Here is a 21,102-nt window from a genome sequence, read left to right on the forward strand (position 1 = left end):
AATTTGAAAGAAAGAAAAGGGTGCAGCCAGGGCTACACAGAGAAACCCTGTCTCGAAAAACCAAAAAAAAAAAAAGGGGGGGGTGGTACATGGGGGAATTTGAAGGAAGAAAAGAAGTGGGGGTAAAGATGTAATTATAGCCCAGCATTTGGGATGGAGAGGCAGGCAGGTCTCTGTGAGTTTGAGGCTAGCCTGGACTACATAGTGAGTTCCAGGTCAGCCAGAGCTATTTAGAAAGACCCTGTATCAAAAACAAACAAAAAAGCACACACAGTTGGGCAGTCCAGATGGCTCAGCTAGTAGTCACCTGCCGCTTGTCGATGCAGACCTGGCCCCACAGAGTTGCTCTGTGTATTAAATAAAACATCTAAAGCACACAGAAGTTGAATTTGAGATCTTATCTGTTATGGTGTCTTGTCTCTCCTTCACAGTTTTCAAATTTTCATTTATTAAACATATATCGATGTAACTAGAAACTTGTGGATATTTATTTTATACTTTGAACTATAAGCAAATATTTTGTTACCCAAACTGTCCAGGTTTTAACCATGGAGAGCTTACATTTCTTTAAGCATAAGTTAAAAAAAAAATGAAGACAAAAGATGGAAGATGGCATGCCACTGTGCTCCTGCACTGGCCGCTGTGCTCGTGCACTGACTGCTGTGCTTGTGTGTCAGCCACTGTGCACATGTTCTGTATCAGAGCTTTTTGATTTTACATTTATTTCTGGTGCTGTAATTTTTAAAAAATCTTTCTGGATTATTTAATTTTCTGGTTATTTAATCTTTCCAAATACCAGTTTCTTCTACTTTTAAAACTATGTTTGCCCGTGTGTCTAGAGGTCATGAGAGGCCAAACCTACTCCATCTTGGAACTGGCCTCCATCTTAAAAGAAAAAGAGCCTGAGAATTTGACCTCCAGCTGAACCCAAGCTACACCCAAGTATCAGGAAGGACCCCATGGCTTGTCCTTGGCTCATATCCCAAGAGTTACTCCCTAGCTACTTCCTAGCAACAGTCAGTCAAAGATTAGTCTGATTGTTTCAGATTCTTTCAGACCATTTGTGATTGTTCATGGTTTTGCTTCAAAGCACCCACCTGTCGGCTTAAACCCCCTTGTTTGCTCGTCATTCCCTATAAAACCTTATCCCGATGAGGACTCGGGGCTGCTCTGCCTTCCTGTCCTGCTGTGTCAGGGTTGACAGAGAGCCCAAGTCCAGCTTGTAATAAAGAGACCCTAATGCGATTACATCAGAGCCAGCTTTGGTGGTCTTTGAGGTTCACAATGTCCTCTGACCTCCACATGCAGGTATGTACCCATGAGCACTGGTGCTCACCACAGAGGACATTAGATCCCTCGAGGTTTCAGCCTGTGGAGAAACACTTAGTATGAGTACTTGAAGCCCAGTCCTCTGCAGAATCAGTTACATGCTCTGAACCACTGAGCCATCTCTCCTGCCCACAAACAAGATCTTGTTTCTTAATCTGCAGACTGAAGATAATGCCTAATTTGTAGGCTTGGAGTGAGGATGACAACATTATTATATAAGGAAATTAGAGTAGTGGTTACCTAGGGTGGGGGAGGGGAACCTAAATCCTAAGCAGGGACAGCTTCAGTGTGGGATCAAAAGCTTCTGAGGATGAAGTGGGTGTTGGAAGGCCAGATGTGAGTAACTATATCTCACTTAAGTGTAGATCTGAAAATGATTAAAATGGCAAATCTGTACTCTATATTGCAACAGTAAAAAAAGCAATGTGTTCATTGTTGAAAATTTAGAAAACATTTTAAAAATCCTTAAACCTGGGTCAACAAGATAACCCAACAGATAAAGGTCCTTGCCTTCAAATCTCACTACTGAGTTTGATACCCAGAATCCACCTGGGAGACAGAATGGCTCCCCCAAAAGATGTCCTCTGATCTCCACATGCCTTGCCCATATGCATGCATGCATGCATGAATGAATGAATGAATGAATGAATGTAGAAACAAAGTAACCTTAAGTAGCCCCTCTCTCTAAACCTTGTATCTAGGGGGTGGAGATATAGCTCAACCATTAAGGGCACTTGCTGCTCTTGTAGAGGTTTGGTTTCCACCACCTACATGGTGGCTCACAGCCATCTGTAACTCCAGTTCCAGAGAATGAAAAGGCAACAGGCAGTGGGTCAGAGATGAGTGCAGGTAAAACACACATAAGATCCAATGATCTAAAAATTACCTGTTATCTAATTTCCCATAGTGTTCAGAACTCTATAGAGCTCCTGGATTTCAGACGCAGGACTAGGAGAGAAAAAAGACAATTTATTTATTTATTTATTTACACTTGTGAGACAGAGTTTCTCTGTGTATCCTTAGACTGTCTTGGAACTCCCTCTGTATCCCAGGCTGGCCTTGAACTTACAGAGGTCCCCTTGCCTCTGCCTCCTGAGCTTAACATGAATGGGCTTTTATTAGCTATATTACATTCCTCCATCCTTTATGTACTATTTGGGACATTTGGTTGTGACTGAATACCTTTTCGTTCTTTGGGCTGACAGATACACGTTATCAAAGTTCTTTCAAAGGCACCCACATCTAGATGTTTTGGATGTTTTGTTATTAAAACAACAACAAAAACCGTTGACACCTTACTGTGTTCAGTGATTTCATATTGTTTGCCCACTTCCAGCCTCCTGCTTTATACTCTGGGTTTTTAATCCTGTGAGTAAAATTTGTAATTTCTCCCCCTTTCCAGTTTGCCTTTAATTAGCGTTAAACATTCCCCAGATCTTAAATAAACCATCCGTAAACATTTTATTCCCCACCTGTCTCGGTTGTTTTTAAAAAGCAGTCACTTAATTTAACGGATACAGGTCAAACTACAGTCTTCACATGCAGTCACCTGGCACTGGGGAACAAGTTATTGTGCAAAAGGGTACCCAGGAGTCCTGGCTGGTGACCCCCACAGGAAGCACCCCCATCTTGGGTGCAGAGGTTGCGGCTACGCCCTCGCCGGGCTTCGTTGTACCCAGCTGTCACACACTCGTGGGGCTGCCCGGGACTCTTCCGATCCTTGGTGTAGCGAGGACTCTGTGCCCCACACCCACGACCTCTCGCAGTACTGAAAGGGAGATTCTAGGGGAACTGGGGTGCGGGGTGGGGCTGCATGCTTTAGGCATCAGAACCCCGAGGGCGGAGGGCCCACGAGTTGCTCGGCAGTGGGGACAATCGTCCCCCGGGACGCGCAGCCGCCACCGTCATCCTGGAACGCCCTGTCGGCCGTCTGTCCCGCCCTGCGCTTCCCGCTCCGCCAGTGACCCTCCGGGTTTTCTTTTGTCCCTTCTGCACTCTGGACACACAACCCTCCCCGGACCCCGCTCTCTTCCTTGAGTCTTTCTGGTCTCCACCCTCTGCTTCCTCCGTCCCTTCCCGCGGTCCCTTGCCCTCCCCCTCCCCCCGGGGAGTAGTTTGCCGAGTCCCCTCCCCGCCCCGCCCCAGTTTTTAAACCTGGCGCGGAGCGAGCGGGTAGGTGAGCGCGCTCGGCCAGAGGGACCAGGCGCCGTCGAGTTGCGGGACTCACGCGCCGCCCGCATTATGAGACCCGAGGCGGCCGGAGCCCCGGAGGTGCGGGGACGCCTCTGCCACTGTCCGGGGGATGATCCCGGGAGGCCACCGCTGCCACGCGGGCCCGAGAGGTGAGGGTGTTCTGCGGCCCCGGTGGAGGTGCACCCAGACACTGAGCGAGCTTAGTTAGCCTGGGACCCACTATTGCAAACTCCTGTCGGAAATGCAGGGACCCTACGGATATATGGCAAGAAAATGGGCAACACTTGCGTGTATTGAGGATCTGAAATTGATCCAGCTGGGAAATACTGGAAGCTGGGGGCCTTATAAGAAATTTATAAAAAGGATCCTGTGGTCTATCACAAAGTGACAGTCTCCTACCCTATGCTGGGCTCAGTGTTTGCCCATTCCCGGAACCCAGCTGTTTTTAAAGCCGTGAAGTTTAAGGAAATCAGATTAGCTGGGGAGGTAGGGAAGGCTCAGCTTGGCGATGCAGAAACGCAATCCCCTTTGGCACGCTAGGCTAAGGAGCTGAAGTATCAGGAGTCTCCAGCTGCAGGGGTGGTGTAGTTGAAACCAACCAGCTGTGTTGGAAAATCTTGAGGTATCAGTGAGAGATTTGCTAGGAGAAAAAATATCTCCACTAACACGCGCCCCAATAATAGTGTTAGATTTGGGGCTTACCTTCTCAAAGTGTACTTGGAAGCAGAGACCGAGAGTTCTGCAGGAGACAGGAAGAAGTCTGGCCCATCGGCAGACAGACCTTAAGGGAACATGGTGTGTGCAGGGACTCTGTCAAACAGACACGATGGTATCAATCTCATAGTAACATTTGAGGGGCAACAGAAATGCCAGGGGTTCAGTCTCTCCTGACGCTTGTTTCCAGTTCCAACCCAGCTCCGTGGAGACCGTGGATGTCGCCTCCCGGAGATGCAGAGCTGACCAGAACTGAACGTCCGGTAAGCTAAATGTGAATGCTGTAGGTAACTGTGGAGCCAGAAAGCGGCACCATGTCTATAATAATTTTAAAAACACAAAACAAAACCTGGGGGAAAGGACTCCTCCCTCCTGCTTAGCTTGGTCTAAGTAAGTACCTGGAGAAGTAAGTACCTGGAGGCCAGGCAGGTAGAGCCCAGAGTGAATCGAGGTGCTAATGGGCCCACTGGGCTCCTGATTGCTCCTCCATCCTTGAAAAGCAAACAGCTGAGGACGTGGCCTTTGCATGGTAATTACATGAGGGGGGTGGTGTTCTTCTGTAAACCAGAACGTTCAGGGATGGAGGGGGCAAAACCCAGACTCCTTAGAGAGAAGCCAATTGTGTACCACATTGCAAAGAAGGCAGACCTCATCCACCTCAGGTGCCCAGACGAGGTAGTTAAAAGCTCCCACCCTTGTCTGGCCCTGTCTACAAGAACTCCTGCAGGATCTTCTGTTCTCTGTGCAAATACACTCAAGCACGGGGCTTTGTCAGCAAAGATTAATTGCCACAGCTATCCCTTTATCTTTGCCTTGCCGGTTAATTGCTTCTGACTTATTAGGGGAATGTTTTACTTACATTTGCTATATTCTCAAATATAAATTGACTTTAAAACAGTGGAGTTAGCTTAGGGAGGACCATGCATCTTACTTACACAACAACTGTGGGATACAACTTAACGTGCGATAGATATGATATGAAAAGTTAAGTGTGAGAAAGTACCTTTCCATTATTATTTTACACTTAAGTTATTTTCTTTGAATAATTCAGTACTTTAATGCAGTTAGTATTTATAGAAGCTCAAAGAACGAGGCAAACAAAAGGATAGCAGTCTGATAAGTGATTTTGTTTCGGTCCTAATAATTCCTGATCCAGATTTCTAAGTGACTAAAGAGAATGGTTTTTATCTTACTGCATTCAGACTTGAGTTCTTAAAGGTAAGATTTTAAAGAACTCAAAAACTACTAAATTTCCTTTAAGTGAACCGCGAGTGTGGGGGTCGCTCAGTTGTGTGGGAGACTAGAATGCTACAGGGTACATGCATGGCCTGAGGCAGGTAGCTTTTGGCTGAGGAGAAAGCCCCTTGTGATTATTAACGCACAGCCCCTTTCTAGTTGACTGCACTGCACACAAGGCAGCTAAGTCCTGGATTTGGGCAGATAGGGGAGCCTGGTGTTCTGTAGAGACTGTAGAACTGGCTGCCTTCCCACACCCTTGTCAGGGCGAGATCTTGGGATCCACCCCTGGGTCTTTCCTTGTCACTAGGCTCTGGCTTTACCAGGGAGCTAAATCTCCAGCTCTACCCAGACAGCTCTTTGTAGATGTCACACACAGGTTCTCTGCAGGCCTCAGAAAAGTGGGTTCCCCATAGCAGGCTGGGTGAGCGCCCAGGTCCCCCCAGGAAGCTGGGTGAGCACCACTTGGGCTGCACAGCTTCTATGAATGACATTGGCTCTTGGCAAAGCAGGAAAATTCCTCAGCTCTGGTCCCCACACCATTTTGTAGAGGATTCAGTGAGGGACTGGGGCTTGGTGACCTGAACCAGGACTTCCAGCAAGCAGATTGAAATTAGAATAAGATACAAATTTGAGAAAAGGCCCCAAGGCCTCGTTCCTCCCACTTGATGCCCCCTCGACAGCTGTATCTTCTCCTAGATTGGGAGAAAAAAATAGACTACATTTTTTAAAATTTTATTTATTTTTTTGAAACAGGGTTTCTCTGTGTAGTCCTGGCTATCCTGGAACTCACTCTATAGACCAGGCCAGCCTTGAACTCACAAGATCTGCCTGTCTTTGCAGGGCTCAAGGGCATGCGCCACCACAACCTGATAGACCAAATTAAAAGAAGAAAGAAAGAGAAAGAGAGAAAGAAAAAGAGAGAAAGGGGGAGGGAGAGAGAAGAGAGAAAAGGAGAAGAGAGAGAATTGGTGCTAAGGATGAGCCCGAGACTGGCATATCTGATGATAAACAGATGTTTCTATCTCTGTGCGGCATGACAGACGCCCACCCCCAGCCTTGCTGTTTTTTGGCCTCAGCGTATTTCCCTCCTGGCCGTTTGTGCACACTGCTAGGGCCTAGGCCTGTCCTGCTACCCAGACTTCCCACCATAGCCTTACAGTCAGAAGTTCATGGCTGAAACTCTCTGCTTGGCGCTTAAGAAGACGCACATACCTTAAACACACTGTTTAACTGGTTTATCGCTCTGGTCCCATTTAATTACCAAAGTGTGAGTGTTTTAATGATTCCCTCCATGAGAACTGGTCCTTTCTTAAGGTCTTCTGAAAGCCAGGTGTGGTGCCTCATGTTTGCAACCCTAGCACTTTGGCAGATCTCTAAAAATGTGAGACCAGCCTGGAATACAGAGTGAAATCGTGGGTCACCCTGTGCTACATAGTAAGACCCTGTCTTAAAAAGTCAAAAAAAAAAAAAAAAAAAAAAAAAAAAAAGGTTAAAAAAATGGCATAAACGGGCAGTGGTGGTGCATGCCTTTAATCCCAGCACTTGGGAGGCAGAGGCAGGCGGATTTCTGAGTTCGAGGCCAGCCTGGTCTACAGAGTAAGTTCCAGGACAGCAAGGGCTACACAGAGAAACCCTGTCTCAAAAAACAAACAAACAAACAAACAAAGGCATAAAAAGTTAAGAACCCATGTTTGTGGGGCTCCATTTCTACAGCTAGTGAACATGTATTTCTAGTTCCTGGTCTAGTTAGAACAGGGTGCTTAAGGAAGCAGCAGCCTTTCTCTGGTCAGATTAGCATTGCCCTTAGCCATCTACCACAGTGTGCACTGCTGCCCCCTACAGGCCATTTCGGCAGGACAGGATTGCAAAGTGAGAGCCTCAGTTTAGGGGACTGTTTGTGATTATCATAAGCGGCTGAACCCAGAAGTTGTTTCCTGTAGCTCTGAAGAGTCAGAAATAATGTGAAGGACTGTGTTCCAAAGACCCTCGCGTGTGTCCACTTAGCTCTTCCCGGTGTATCACAGAGAGACCACGCTGATGCACTGTTAATGTCTGCAGGGGCATCTTGTAGTCTAGTTTATTTACAGATATCTCTCTCTCTCTCTCTCTCTCTCTCTCACACACACACACACACACATACACACATGCACGCGCATGCACACAGGCACGAACGCACACACACAACACACACATACACACATGCACGCGCATGTACACAGGCACGCACGCACACACACAATCACGCACATACACCATGCATATTCTTTCACCAAGGTCTCTTACAGGGTGAAATGTGAAGTGCCATGGACAGTAACCATTTCAAGATCTTCTGAGTCCTCATTAGCAGGCTTTGTGCTGTCTCTAATCTGGTTCTCACATATAATATATATATATTATATATTATTATATATATGTTCCAAAAGTACTTGGGTTTTCTTATCTCTCTGCTCAGCACTTCAGCTCCATAACCCACTCTGTAAAGCTATCAGAGACCTCTCACTATAGAGAAGAGAAAGAAGGATAAAGGAGACAGATAGAGGTCCCCAAATCTAATTTCTTTCATTTCTTCTTTGAGCACGACTACTAACAAACCACAACCAACCCCTGAACTACCAACAATCAACATACTGTGCCTCTTGGGACCCTAGCATTTATATACCCTCTGAAAAGCTCCCAGAATTCCAAACAACAAACACAGAAACTATCTGCAGCTGGCAAAACCAAGCCTCTGCTAGAGCAAGAGGCAAATCACAGTCAGTTGCTGGGAACGGTCTGAAGTAGCCCCACATCCCCACACCAGGGATTCAAATGAAAGAATAGTCTTATATTCCTGTGTTTTTTAAGGAAACCAAAATTTCAGAGTTGTCATTACAACCACACACACAGATTTAAGGCCTGAGCCCTCACAGTACCTGGTTAAATATTCTGAAAGCAGAACTTGTGAGATGCCGGGGAATGTTTAAGCTCTAAGGCTAGTATTCTAGCGATCCTGACAGACTTAAGTTGTGTCTTTAAAACTTCAAGATGGCACCTTCAGGGGCTCTGTGACTACACCTGTGTTTCTATACGTTTGTCTTTGCAGTGTGAGCCTTGGGGGGACCGACAAACCTTGGGATCAAAGGGAGCCTTTGGATTCCAGCATCCGGTCAGGTAATCTGTTCCTCTGTGGGAAGCACATGATGATAGTACGTATTTGCACTTCCAACAAAGCGAGAGTTAAATGTATTGTCTAGCTTTATTTTGCTTCCTTACCAAGGGATTTTGAGGATGATTTGTTTTATTTCTGGAATCTGTTCTTTATTTCATGCATTTGATGTTTCACTACAAGCTGAGACTTGCCATATCCCAACTCCCATTTACCCTTCAAACTCGTTGGCAAATGCTTCTACATAATCAACTAACTTTAAGCATGGCCAAGCCTAAGCCTTGCTTACACTTCTGTTTTAGATGTGTTGGTGCATGTTGCATGTGCTCTGCCTGCTGCAGGGTTCCTACCGCACTGACCGCTCAGCGGTCCACTTGGCAGCACTTCCCACTCCTGCCCAGAAACACCAGGAGCTTTCCCTCAGTCAGGGTAACACAGTCAATAGCCTGCGTATTCGCTCTCCTGTTCTATGTCCAAGAAGGAGGATACTAGCTAAGGTTAGCAGCAATCAACCGAGACACTCTACTTCCTCAGGAGACCAAAGGGGAGAAGCCAAATGAGTTAGTAAGTAAAAAAATATTAAGAGATTATTGGGTGGTATTTTTTAAAAACTTTCCATTATAACTGGAATCCTCAGTTTAAAACTTGGAGGTTCCAAGTTTATGCATTTAAATTTTTCCTTCTCTTCCCCTGCTTCCCTTGTCTCTCTCCCTCCTGCTCCTTCCTCCCTTCTCCTGCCTTCCTTTCATCCTATCCCTCCTCCCTTTGTCCTTTCTCTTTACCTGCTCTCTCTCCAGCTCCCTTCCTCCCTCTCCTCCTCTCCCCTCTTCCTCCCTCCCTCTTTCTTTCTGTCTCTTTATCTTTCCCTGAGTGCATATTTTCCTTCTGTTGAGAGGGACACAACCCTTCAACTTCTCTTCACCTCTAGAACAGTCGGTTATTCCTCCAGGTCAGAGTTTCAGAGTCAAGTTTCCTCCAATGCTCAGAGCTTTGCATTCCTGTGGTCTATGTCTTCCATGATGTGTATGTGTGTGTGTGTGTGTGTGTGTGTGTGTGTGTGTGTGTGTGTCTGTGTGTGTGTGTCTGTGTGTGTGTGTGAGAGAGAGAGAGAGACAGAGAGAGAGAGGCAGAGAGAGACACAACACAGAGACACAGAGAGAGACTTGAACACCTACAGTCCAGGAGGACTCAGGTCATCATCTGGTGAGAGCTGGTCTTTTAAGATTAGAGCCTAGAGTCTTCGTAGCCTGCTAATCTTAACCTCTTTGCTGGTGGGTCTACTCGGATTGGTGTGGGGTTTTAGCTAGTCCCTCAGCAGATGTTGAGTTCTGTGCTCTGGTAACTTAAAAGCACCTTGTACACAGAAAGCACAGGAACAAGGAATGAGGTGCTTTTGGTGGGAGCCTGGGTCCTTTTTTTTTTTTTTTTTTTTTAAGGTTGACTAATAGTTTATTTGTTTCTTTAATATTAGACTTTACTTACCCATTTCAAAGCGTCAAGAATACCTGCAAAGTTCTGGGGAAAAGGTGCTGGCCAGCTTCCCGGTGCAAGCCACCATTCATTTCTACAACGACGACGACTCTGAGTCTGGCTCTGAGGAGCAAGAAGAGGAGGCCCGGCCCAGCTCCCTTCAGTGCCTGGAGACAGACGTCATCAGGGATTCCACTCAGGAGGGAAGGGCTGGGTAAGGCTGGCAAGCCTGTAGGACAAAGGAGTGACCTCTGGAAAGGGTCGGCTGCCTGCAGGGGTCGTCGTGAGAGCTCCGGAAAACGAAGGGAGCCCCTCTCCCGTGTTGGTCACTGTGTCCCGGGACAGCCTTGCCTGCCAGGACTGAGCCTCTTCTCCAGCCTCCTGTGTTGGAAGCTCAGAGGCTGGACAGTGCTCAGCCTCTGCTCAGGCCAGGAGCTCAGCTTTTACTCATATTTTCCTGATGTGTGTGTCTGTCTCTGTGACTGTCTGTCTGTCTGTCTGTCTGTGTGTCTGACTGTCTATGTCCTGTGTCTCTGTGTGTGTGTGTGCACGCGCGCACGAGCATGTACGCACACATGTGCTCATGCATACCTTTGAGTGCCTGGAGTGGTGTTTTCAGGAAGAAGGCCTTTGGAGCTCACTGCCACTCTGAAAAGTTACTCCTCCGTAAGCCCTGCCACCCTTCTCTTGCCCAGACACCCATTATCTACTGATTCTCCCTTCATAAAAATAATTTAAATATCAACTCCCATTTTGAGAGTTCATTTGGTTGCTCAGTAGCTGTTTGGAAAAAATATTCTTTTACTTGCAAAAACAAAAAACAAAAAATTAAAACACTGAATAATTTTCACAGGAACAAGAAGTAAGAAGGTATGATTTCTTTAGGGGATAAAATAGCTGTTTCTGAGACCTATGTGAGAGCTGTGTGTTTAAGTGTATGTGTTGTAAGGGGTTAATTTTTCTTACTTGGTGTCCAGCATGGTCTTGTTATTTGCATGAAATAACACTGTTTTTTAATAAAGTTTCTTCTGTAAAATTGTTTTGAATTTTATCATTTTGATAGTTCAAAAACTCTGCTCCTCAAAGCTCTCCCTAATTATCTTACTGGAATCCATTTTCCACCCTGTATGAATTTTTACTTGGGATAAAATATTTTGAAAGAATGTTTGACAATCATCTTTTTGTGTAAAATGTTCTTAGAGTAAAATAGTTCCTGTTTTAAAGATTTTTTTAAATTTAAGTATCTTAAAATTATATATTTTCATAAATGCAAGAAGGGGCCAGCAAGATGGCTCAGTGGGGAAGAACACTTGCCACCAAGCCAGGTAACCCGAGTTTGATTCCCCCAGAACTCATGTGCTAGAGTTGTCTTTTGATTTAGAGACACACACAGTGGCATAATTCCCCGTACTGTATCCACACAGGATCAATGAGTGTACATAAAACGAATGGACTCATGTACATAAAGTAATCATTCTTTAAAGAAAAGAAAAAAAAACAAGCGTAAGAGGCTGAGGCAGGCGGACCCCAAGCTCAAAGCCTGCCTTGGCTGCACAGTGGGCTTAGGGCAAGCTGGGTATTTAGTGCGACTGTCTCAAAAGGACAAACATAACATGAGAAGAGTTGGAGGTGTGGCTCAGTGGTGCAGTGTTGACCAAGCATGTGTGAGACACTGGGGTCGATTATCAGTAAGTAACACACTATCCATCTCTGGCTGTTCTGGAAGTCCTGGAGCAGACCAGGCTGACCTCAGACAGAGATCTGCTTGTCTCTTCCTTGGGTGCTGGGATTAAAGTCAAGCCATGTTCTACCTCCATGGTAGGTTTTATTCCCTACCTGGGTTTTTTTTTTTTTTAAATTGTTCCATCCTTTAAAAAACATCAACAACAACAACTCTTCCTTATTTCCTTTCTCCCTCTCCTTGTTCTCTGTCTCTCTCTGTCTGTCTTTCTGTCTCTGTCTCCTCTCTGTCTCTCTCTCTGTCTCTCTCTCTGTCTCTCTCTCTGTCTCTCTCTCTGTCTCTCTCTCTGTCTCTGTCTCTCTCTCTCTCTCTCTCTCTCTCTCTCTCTCTCTCTCTCTCTCTCTCTCTCTCTCTCCTACCCCCGTGCTGTGGTTCAAGCCCAGGGCCTCAGGAACTTAGAGTTCCAGAGTAAAATTTGCTCTTAAAGAAAGTTCTTTTAAGTATGTTTTTTCTCCACCCCACATGTTCTGAGTTCAGCGCCCGGCTTTGCTGGTAACTGTGGTTGCACTGATTGTCGGGCCAAAATGAAATCCCTAACTTGAAAGCTCTATGCTTTTTATTTCTTTTTTTCTTAATCGTGTGTGTGTGTGTGTGTGTGTGTGTGTGTGTGTGTGTGTGTGTGTGTAGTGCAGGTGTGTTCATGCCACAGCACAGGTGTGGAGATGAGAGGACAAACTTGGCCAACAATCCTCACCTTCCACCTCGAATGAGGCCTCGAATGAGGCTCCTGTTTACTGCGGTGTGCCAGGCCATCCGCCAATCGGCTTCTGAGGGCTCTGTCTCCACTTCCGGTCTGGCCCCTGGTGCTGGGGTTATAGGTACACTGCAGGATTTGACTCTACATGAGTTCTGGGAATCCAAACCAGATCTTCATACTTCCATAGTGAGCAGCTTACTATCCATCCATCTCCCCAGCCCCAAGTTCCAAACATTAAAAACTATCCTCCTCCTACCTACCCTCCTTCTCCCCACCATTCCCCTTTCCAATATTTTATATCCAGGTGGATTTAAATACACACACACACACACACACACACACACACACACGGATGTGGAACGGAAGTTCCTTCTACCATAGGAGTCCTGGGGACCAAGCTCCGATTGTCAAGTTTGGAGCAAGTCTCTTTATCTGCTGACCACCTTGTAGGCCCCAGGTAAATGTGTTCTCTTTTCCACATAAAGGGGAATCTATTAATGCTTGGATTATTGCTCCTGGCTATTGCACTGCAAATGACAGGATTTCATTCTTCTTCATTCCACATTATTTATACACAATGTTTTCTCTTTAATTTTTAAAGATTCATAAATTTTATATGAATGGATGCTTTGCTTTTTGTACATGCATACTGCATGAGCACCTGGTGCCTGTTGAAACCAGAAGAGGGTGTTCGATCCCCTGGAACTGGTGTTTCAGATGGTTGTGAGCTCCCATGTGGGTGCTGGGAATTGAGCCTGGGTCCTCTGGAAGGTCTGAAAACCACTCTTAACTGCTGAGTCATCTCTCCAACCTGATCCCATATTTTATTTCTCATCCCTCCCTGGATAAGCATCTACACCGATTCATACCTCAGCTATTGTGAATCCTGCCTCAGTCAGCATGGGTGTGCAAATATCTCTTTTCTATGGCTTAATTTCTTTTGCTTATATACAGTATTGGATAATTTCATGTAGTTCTGAACAGAATACCTGCAAGGAAAATTATATGGAAGAAAAGCTTACTCTGGTTCATGGGTTTATTCCACTATTTCAGGGAAGGGCATAGCATCAAGGGAGTGTGATGGAGATTGTTCACATCAAAGCATAACAGGAAGCAGGGAGCCAGGCAGTGGTGGTGCACACCTTTAATCCCAGCACTTGGGAGGCAGAGGCAGGTGGATTTCTGAGTTCGAGGCCAGCATGGTCTACAGAGTGAGATCCAGGACAGCCAGGGCTACACAGAGGAACCCTGTCTCAAAAAAAACCAAACCAAACCAGGAAACAGGGAACACAAAGAGAACCATGACACAAGAAGCCTGTCCCTGGTGACTAATTTCCATCAGAAAGGCCCTGTGTCCTAAAGGTACCACAGTCCCTTTGCCCCACAGGACAGTGCAACTAGCTAGCTGGGGAGCAAGCACCAGATTCAAATCACAACATCCTCAGTCAATATGAATGCTGGCTCCCATTGTTAGATACATGAACAAAATGTACCGACGTTACTACCAAAGAATAAAATCAGCAAAACTCCATTAAAAAAACAAAGTCTCCTGGAGGAGGACATGGTGGTGCATGCCTTTAATCTCAGCACCCTGGAAGCAAAGGTAGGTGGGTAGCTGTTGAGTTTGAGGCCAGCCTGGTCACATAGTGACTTCCAGACAAGGCAAGGCTACAGAGTGAGACAGTGCCTCAAAAGAGAGAGAAAAAAAACATGAATGAATGAATGAATGAATGAGTGAATAAATAAGGGCTGCTCGACAGAAATTCAAATTTCTCCAGGCCTTATCTGAATGAGGAGGTGCATCTTCATTCCACAGGCTGCTGGCCTCAGAGACACATAAAATGGGTGAAGAGGAAAACTAGCTGAGGCAAGTATCCTCCCTCTCTGACTCTGTCCACAGTGATGTGAGCTCCATTTGTTCTTTCTGGTCCTCTGGGTCTTAACTGAGGCAATGGCAGTCACAAGAGTCACCCACCCAACCATGGTCCTCTGCTGCTGCCATGACCCCTCCACTGCACACCGTGTCCCTGCTATTGCACACCTATGACTCTGTTGTTGCACACCCAGGACCCCACCATTGCACACCCAGGGCTCTGCCATCGCACACCGTCCACACTAACTGTAGAACTCGCTAGCATCTTTCAGTGTCACCTTGGGTCCCAAACAGTCAATCAAACTCACTTCTCCTTGCTGAGATAATCCCTTTATTTTTGCCATCTAGATGTGATATATCCAAGCAAGAGGAAACCTGCCCTTCTCAAAAGCACAGATGGAGGCCTTGCTGCTTCCTGAAGGAGCAAAGCATGACTCATTTTTATAAAAGTGAGGAAGGGTCAGTGCATGTATGTGCACTTGTGACGACAACATGAAAAACAGCTAATTAAATACTGACAGCAATGTGGCTGCCTTAGAAGGGGACTTACCGAGAACCAAAAATACAGGAAGGGGGGATGGCTGCATCTGTGTTTAAAGTTGAAAAAAAAATAGACATTTGGAGGGTGTGGAGAATCTAGAGGTCGTGGAGAATCTGGAGGGTGTGGAGAATCTAGAGGTCGTGGAGAATCTGGAACCACAAACTGAACGATGAAACATAAAGTGGTGCAATCACCCTGGGAGATAGCTTAGCAGTTTCTTTTGAAAGTAAATATAATTTATCATACAACCCAGCAGTTTCACTTCCAAGACTCTCCCCAGAAGAAACAAAGACATTTGTACATGGAAAGACATTTATATGGAGGTCCTTACAATATTCCCAAACCAGAAGCAGTTCAAATAGATACCCACTGATAAATGGGTAAGCGAATGTGGCACAGAATTCCAAATGCTTTCCATTCTTGGTTTTGCTGTCGGAGGTTTTGGTCACTTTAATCATGGCCCCAAAATATTAAATGAAAAATTTCAGAAACAACTTGTAAGTTTTAAATTGAATGTTGCCCTGAATCTCGTGATTAAAATGCATTCTGTCCTACTGCAATGTAAACTGCCCCCTGTCCAATGTATCCCCCTATATATCTCAGTCACTAGAGAGTACCTAGTCACAGTAGCTGTCTAGGTCATCAGATGAGTTGCTGAGGTAGAGCAGGGCTTGTACACAGGACTCATGCTCTCCAAGGATAAGGATGGACTATTGTACATTTATACAATGAAATAATATTCTACAAAAAACAGCGACGAGGTAGCGACTCGTGATGAAGCATAAAGGGACCTTGAAAATACTCTGAAAGAACCTTCAGAGGCTACATGGTATAACTCTTCTGACACGTGTGTGTTTCCCCAGAGAGAGAAGGAGGAAGACAAGGTGGGGGGACTTGCAGCCATAGAAGCAGAGCAGCGGTGGCTTAGAGTTGCTGGTGGGACACGGTTAATTATAATCAAGCAAAAGGACACATAGGAACGGTGGGCTTGTCCCAAAACTGGACTGTGGTGACTGCTGAGCTAATTGACTAAGGCGTTTGTATTATATAAGACAACAGGCAGATACACATAAATTACAGCCTAAAATTATTTTTTAAACACACTGGAATCTACTACTGAAAATATTTCTCTTTACATACTGAGCTACTACTTTTTTATTCTTCTGTTTTTCAGCCATGACAGAATTTAAAAGTTTAAAAGTAACTCAAAGGGAAAAGTTCTAAGTAAAGTGTTCTGTTCCTCACCTAACATCCCCTAGTTTTTAACTCTGGGGCTTATTTATCAAGATGCTGTCTTCTGAAGACTTGTTCTGACCTCTGAGCCATCCATCACTGAGAGGTAAAACGGTCCCAGGTGTACTTCAGGGATAATGCGTTCAATTCCAAAATAAAACATGAAGGAGCAGTTGCCCAGTTTCAGGTCATCTTGAGGGTAGATCTTCGTGATCTGTGTTCAAAGATATGTCTTAAGTTACTTCGGATTTTTAAATGTCATGGTAGGGCCAATATCCAAATTTAGGTTAGGCATAAGACCTAGGGCTTTGCATATCAACAATGCAAATGATAACAGCCTCCACTGAATATATTACATATATAATATATGTTACAATGAATATACATATACTCATTGAAATACTTGTCACTATGCACATTATTAAAAGAGATTTTTAAATGTTTATTTTAAAGTACACCTTTTTTTTTCTCCACATAAATAGGTATGGAAAAAGGAGGCACTCAGAACTGCCTGGTAACTTTCAAATGTAACACACCTTCTGAGACCCCAGCCAGCTACCTCTTTTGGTTTCTTCGCCACAAATAACTACTGTTCTGATTTCCAATACCACAAATCCATGTTGCCCAATTTTTAATTGCATATAAGTATCAGTCATGATGTTTATTCACTTGCATCTGGATTCATACGCTGGGCGTGATGTTGTAAGTCACCCATGGCCCTGCGACACTCTATTGGAGAAACATCTCCCTACTTCTTTTAGTTGGTGGATGTTGGATTGCTAGGTTTGGGCCGTCGAGAAATGAGACTATGATCTATTTGATGTGTCTGTTGTACACACATGTGAAAACGTCTCCCGAACACCCATCATTATGGTGAGCTGTGGTAGAAATCGCTCTATTTCACTAATGTCTCCAAAGCCATTTGAAGTGGTTTCACTGTAAACAAAACCAAATGCAGAAATCCCTTACTATAAACAGACGTTCATCCTTCTTCAGAAGTGACGTGAGCAAACGCTTTTATACGCAGGACAACTGAGTATCAATCACAAAGTTACTGGACTGTGGTGTCTCACAAACATGGCAGCTTCAGAAGACACCATCCCCTGTGGGGGTTCCTTGGGAAATGTACCCAAGGGAGCTTCCCAGCATCCCCTGAGGGGATGACCTCCATGATGGAGTCTGATGAATGTGGCTTGGACTCAAAATAAAAAAAGTGTTCCATTTTCCCCTAAGAAATGTGCTTGTTTGTTTATTATCTATTCCCTCACGTGTTGGTTCATGCGTGTGCACCTGCACATGTGTGTACGTGCAGCCTGTGAAAAGCGTACATCAACCTTGGATGTTCCACAGGAGTTATTCACCTTGTAATTTTTGTTATTGTTGCTTTAAGACTATCTTTTATTATTGCTTGACAGTTTCATAGATGTATAAAATGGGTTTTTGTTTTTGAGACAGAATCTGTCAGTAAACTTGGAGTTCACTGATTCAGCTAGACTTCCTGGTCAGTGAGTCCCAGGTACAAGGAGAGTCTGTCTGCTTGTCCCCAGTCTTAGGATACACCAACTAGACAGTCTCCCATACACATAATTAAAAATTAAAAACAAATATTAACAGTGGAAGAGGATGGGCTTCATCTAGCAGGGACTTGGTGCACCAGGGTGGGGGACCCTACCCTCTCAGAGGAGAAGGAGAAGGAGGATGGAGGGAGGGTCTCAGTGAGGGGGGGTTGGGAGGGGGCAGAGCTTAGGATGTAGATTAATTAATTACTAAAAAATAAATATTAAGACGGAGTGTGGTGGTATAGGCCTTTTATCCTAGCACTCAGGAGGCAGAGGCAAGTGAATCTCTGTGGGCCCAAAGCCAGCCTGGTCTACAAAATGAGTCCAGGACAGCCAGGGCTCTGCTACACAAAGAAACCCTGTCTTGAAAAACAAAACAAACAAAAAAATTAAAAAGAAAATGTATCAGATGTTTCTTTTCTCTGTTTTATTTGGTTTTAAAAGTTGCCATAACTTTTGACATTTTTACTTGCTTGATGGACTTCTTGAATCTGGCCAATCACACAATCTTGAATATCTGTGAGTGTGTGTTTGTGTGTGTGTATGTCTGTGAGTGTGTGTCTGTATATGTGTGTGTATGTCTGTGTATGTGTGTCTGTGTGTGCATATCTGTCTGAGTGTATATGTCTGTCTGTCTGTGTGTCTGTGTATGCCTGTGTGTGTGTGTGTCTCTGTGTGCGTGTCTACGGGTGCATATCTGTCTGAGTGTATATGTCTGTGTGTGTGTGGCTGTGTATGTCTGTGCATGTGTGTGCGCATGTGTGTGTGTGTGTGTGTATCTGAACAGGCCCTAAAACAAAGTTTGTGAAAAACCTATCAAATGGTAACCCTTCTGTACAGTGACACACAGCGCTAATCACTCATTTCTTTGAGTTAAATGTAGATTATTTATTGTTTTTAAGCTTCTGTATCTTGTGATGAAATGTCACTTAGAGTGTATTATTCCTTGTATCTCAGATCACTGTGCATAAGGACAGTTGGGTACCAGCAAGGAGGCAACTTCACCAAGAGGACAACGAACCAATCAGCAATCAGCCTTCCTCAGCCGGCGGCATATTCTCTATGCTATATGTTTGGGAAGTCATAAATCTGAATGTATTCAAAGATGTATTCAAAGATTCTTGCTGTAAGCAGTTTTCATTCATTCATTTTGTAAAAACAAAAGTGTGTGTGTGTGTGTGAGAGAGAGAGAGAGAGAGACAGAGACAGAGACAGAGACAGTGTGCATTTCAAACATTGGTGTACACATGACCAAGCTGTGTCAGAGTGATTCTCTTGTTCACCCCATGTTGGAAAGCGGTTTTGTGCACTGTATATTCAAATGCTGATTTCTGTTCCCACAGATCTGGGTACAGTCTGGACTTTGACATTGTCATTGTTATGAAGCATACATATCCTGAATCAGCATTTTGTAAAACATTGTTCTCTGTCACCTTCTGGTTGGTTAGCTAAAGAGCTGAACAGCCTATAGCTGGACAAGAGAGCAAAAGGTAGGACTTCTGTGCCTGGAGAGAGGGAGAGGGTCTGGGAGTGGGGTGGGGTCAGACCAGAGGGTCATCATCGTTGCAACTCAAATTAAGAAAGAGGTGCTAGGGTTGTCCCACATGGCAGATAACAAGCCCCAAGGGTGGAGAGTAGGCCAGGCCGGCATGTCCAGTTAAAATAGTTTAGAATCTGCCCAGCAATAATGCTTGAATTGTTTAATAAATATGAAGGTCTCTGTGCCACTATTCAGAGCAAAGGCAGACAGAAAAGTCTTACACCTCCCACCTCACTGTTGGAGAGAATTGAAGATGTGTGTCATTACATTTGGTTTTTCATGTGGGTTCCGAGGATTGAACTGTAGTTACCATGTTTGTGTGGCCTTTGAATCTCCCCAGCCTCTTTCACTCATTTGTTCATTCATTCATTCATTCATTCTTCATTCATTCATTCATTCATAAGCACTTATGCTGAGATAATTCGTATACTCTATAACTTTTCTGAAGTACACTATTTAATAATTATGTATTTATAGATATGTATGACTATTACCACAATTATAGACCCCCAACCCCCAACAAGCTCCTTTTAGCTGTCAATCCCCTATTCCCTGCCTCTGGCCACAACTATACATCTACTCTTCTTCATCTTTATAGATTCTCTCTCTCTCTCTCTCTCTCTCTCTCTCTCTCTCTGTGTGTGTGTGTGTGTGTGTGTGTGTGCATGCACACACATGTGCATGTGCAAGTGAGTGAAAGTCTGAGGTTGACACTGATTTTCTTCTTCTATGGCTCTCCACCTCAGTTTTTGAGACAGCGTCTCTCACTAAATATGAACCTTGCCAATTCAGCTAAGCTATTTGTCCTGTGAACCTCATGGATCTTCCTGCATCTGCCTCCTCAGTCGGATTAGAAGTGGGCCACCATGTCCACCTGGTCTTTGGTGGGTGCAGGGGATGGAACCTCAGGTCTTGATGCTTGTACAAGCTCTTTATCCACTGAGCCATCTCAGTCACCCTGCTCTTGACCCCTTCATGTGAATGGAATCGGATTCTAGGCAGCTCTTGGTGAGTGGGAGTTTTATGCACAATGTTTTGAGACCCACACAAGTTGAGGCGTGCATGAGTACTTCAGTCCCGGGTCTGGATGGATAACAGGCCATTTCTTGCCTGCTGATGGATGTTTGGACTATTTTTCTAGATATCTAAAAGTTTCCTGGAGTTTTGCAATCCTGTCGTTTCTAAACAGGAGGTTACCCCATCCGAGAGTAGCTAACACTTAGCAAGAGAACTGTCAACGGGATCTCTCTGTGTCGCTAAGAGCATCTGGCTTGCACTCTGGCTGCAGGTACCACGTGCATTCTTCGCCTTACAAATCCTAAGAGGAGCAAATGGCTTTTTACCTTCTTTAAACAAAAGGACAAAACCATCCTTCTTCCTCTTTGTTCCCTCTCTCCTGCCAACTCTTAACAAAGTTGACCCGAACGCCAGCACACGGGAACCCCGAACACCAGCACACGGGAACCCCTAACACCAGCACACGGGAACCCCGAACGAGGCCCGTCCTTATAGTTATTTCCTTCATTGGCCAAATTGTTCAGTACAATCTGACCCTTGCCAAGCACGACAGTGGGAAAGCTCTAGCAGTAGTCTTTGCCTTCGACATCGAACAAACTGTTTAAGAGGTGACAAGGAGACAGCTTGGACTGTGGTAGTCACCTTTCCATTTCCAAAACAAAATACCTGTGATAATTTATAAAATGGGAAGGTGTGCTAGAGAGATGGCTCAGTGGATAAGAGCACTGGCAGCTCTTCCAGAGGTGCTGAGTTCAATTCCCAGCAACCATATGGTGGCTCACAACCATCTGTAATGGGATCTGATGCCCTC

General features: G+C 44.9%; 1 protein-coding gene across 1 annotated transcript; it reads left to right on the plus strand.

The window, feature by feature from the left end:
• The first annotated feature begins 3,456 nt into the window (after nucleotides 1-3,456).
• Nucleotides 3,457-11,313, plus strand: Ripply3 (ripply transcriptional repressor 3). Its single transcript, XM_034515606.2, has 4 exons — nucleotides 3,457-3,671; nucleotides 4,427-4,499; nucleotides 8,558-8,625; nucleotides 10,092-11,313. The coding sequence occupies exons 1-4, from the start codon at nucleotides 3,571-3,573 to the stop codon at nucleotides 10,306-10,308; spliced, it is 459 nt and encodes a 152-aa protein (XP_034371497.1). The 5' UTR covers nucleotides 3,457-3,570; the 3' UTR covers nucleotides 10,309-11,313.
• The last annotated feature ends 9,789 nt before the right edge of the window (nucleotides 11,314-21,102 follow it).

This window comes from Arvicanthis niloticus, chromosome 12 (genome assembly GCF_011762505.2).
Source record: "Arvicanthis niloticus isolate mArvNil1 chromosome 12, mArvNil1.pat.X, whole genome shotgun sequence".
Taxonomy (NCBI): Eukaryota; Metazoa; Chordata; class Mammalia; order Rodentia; family Muridae; genus Arvicanthis; species Arvicanthis niloticus.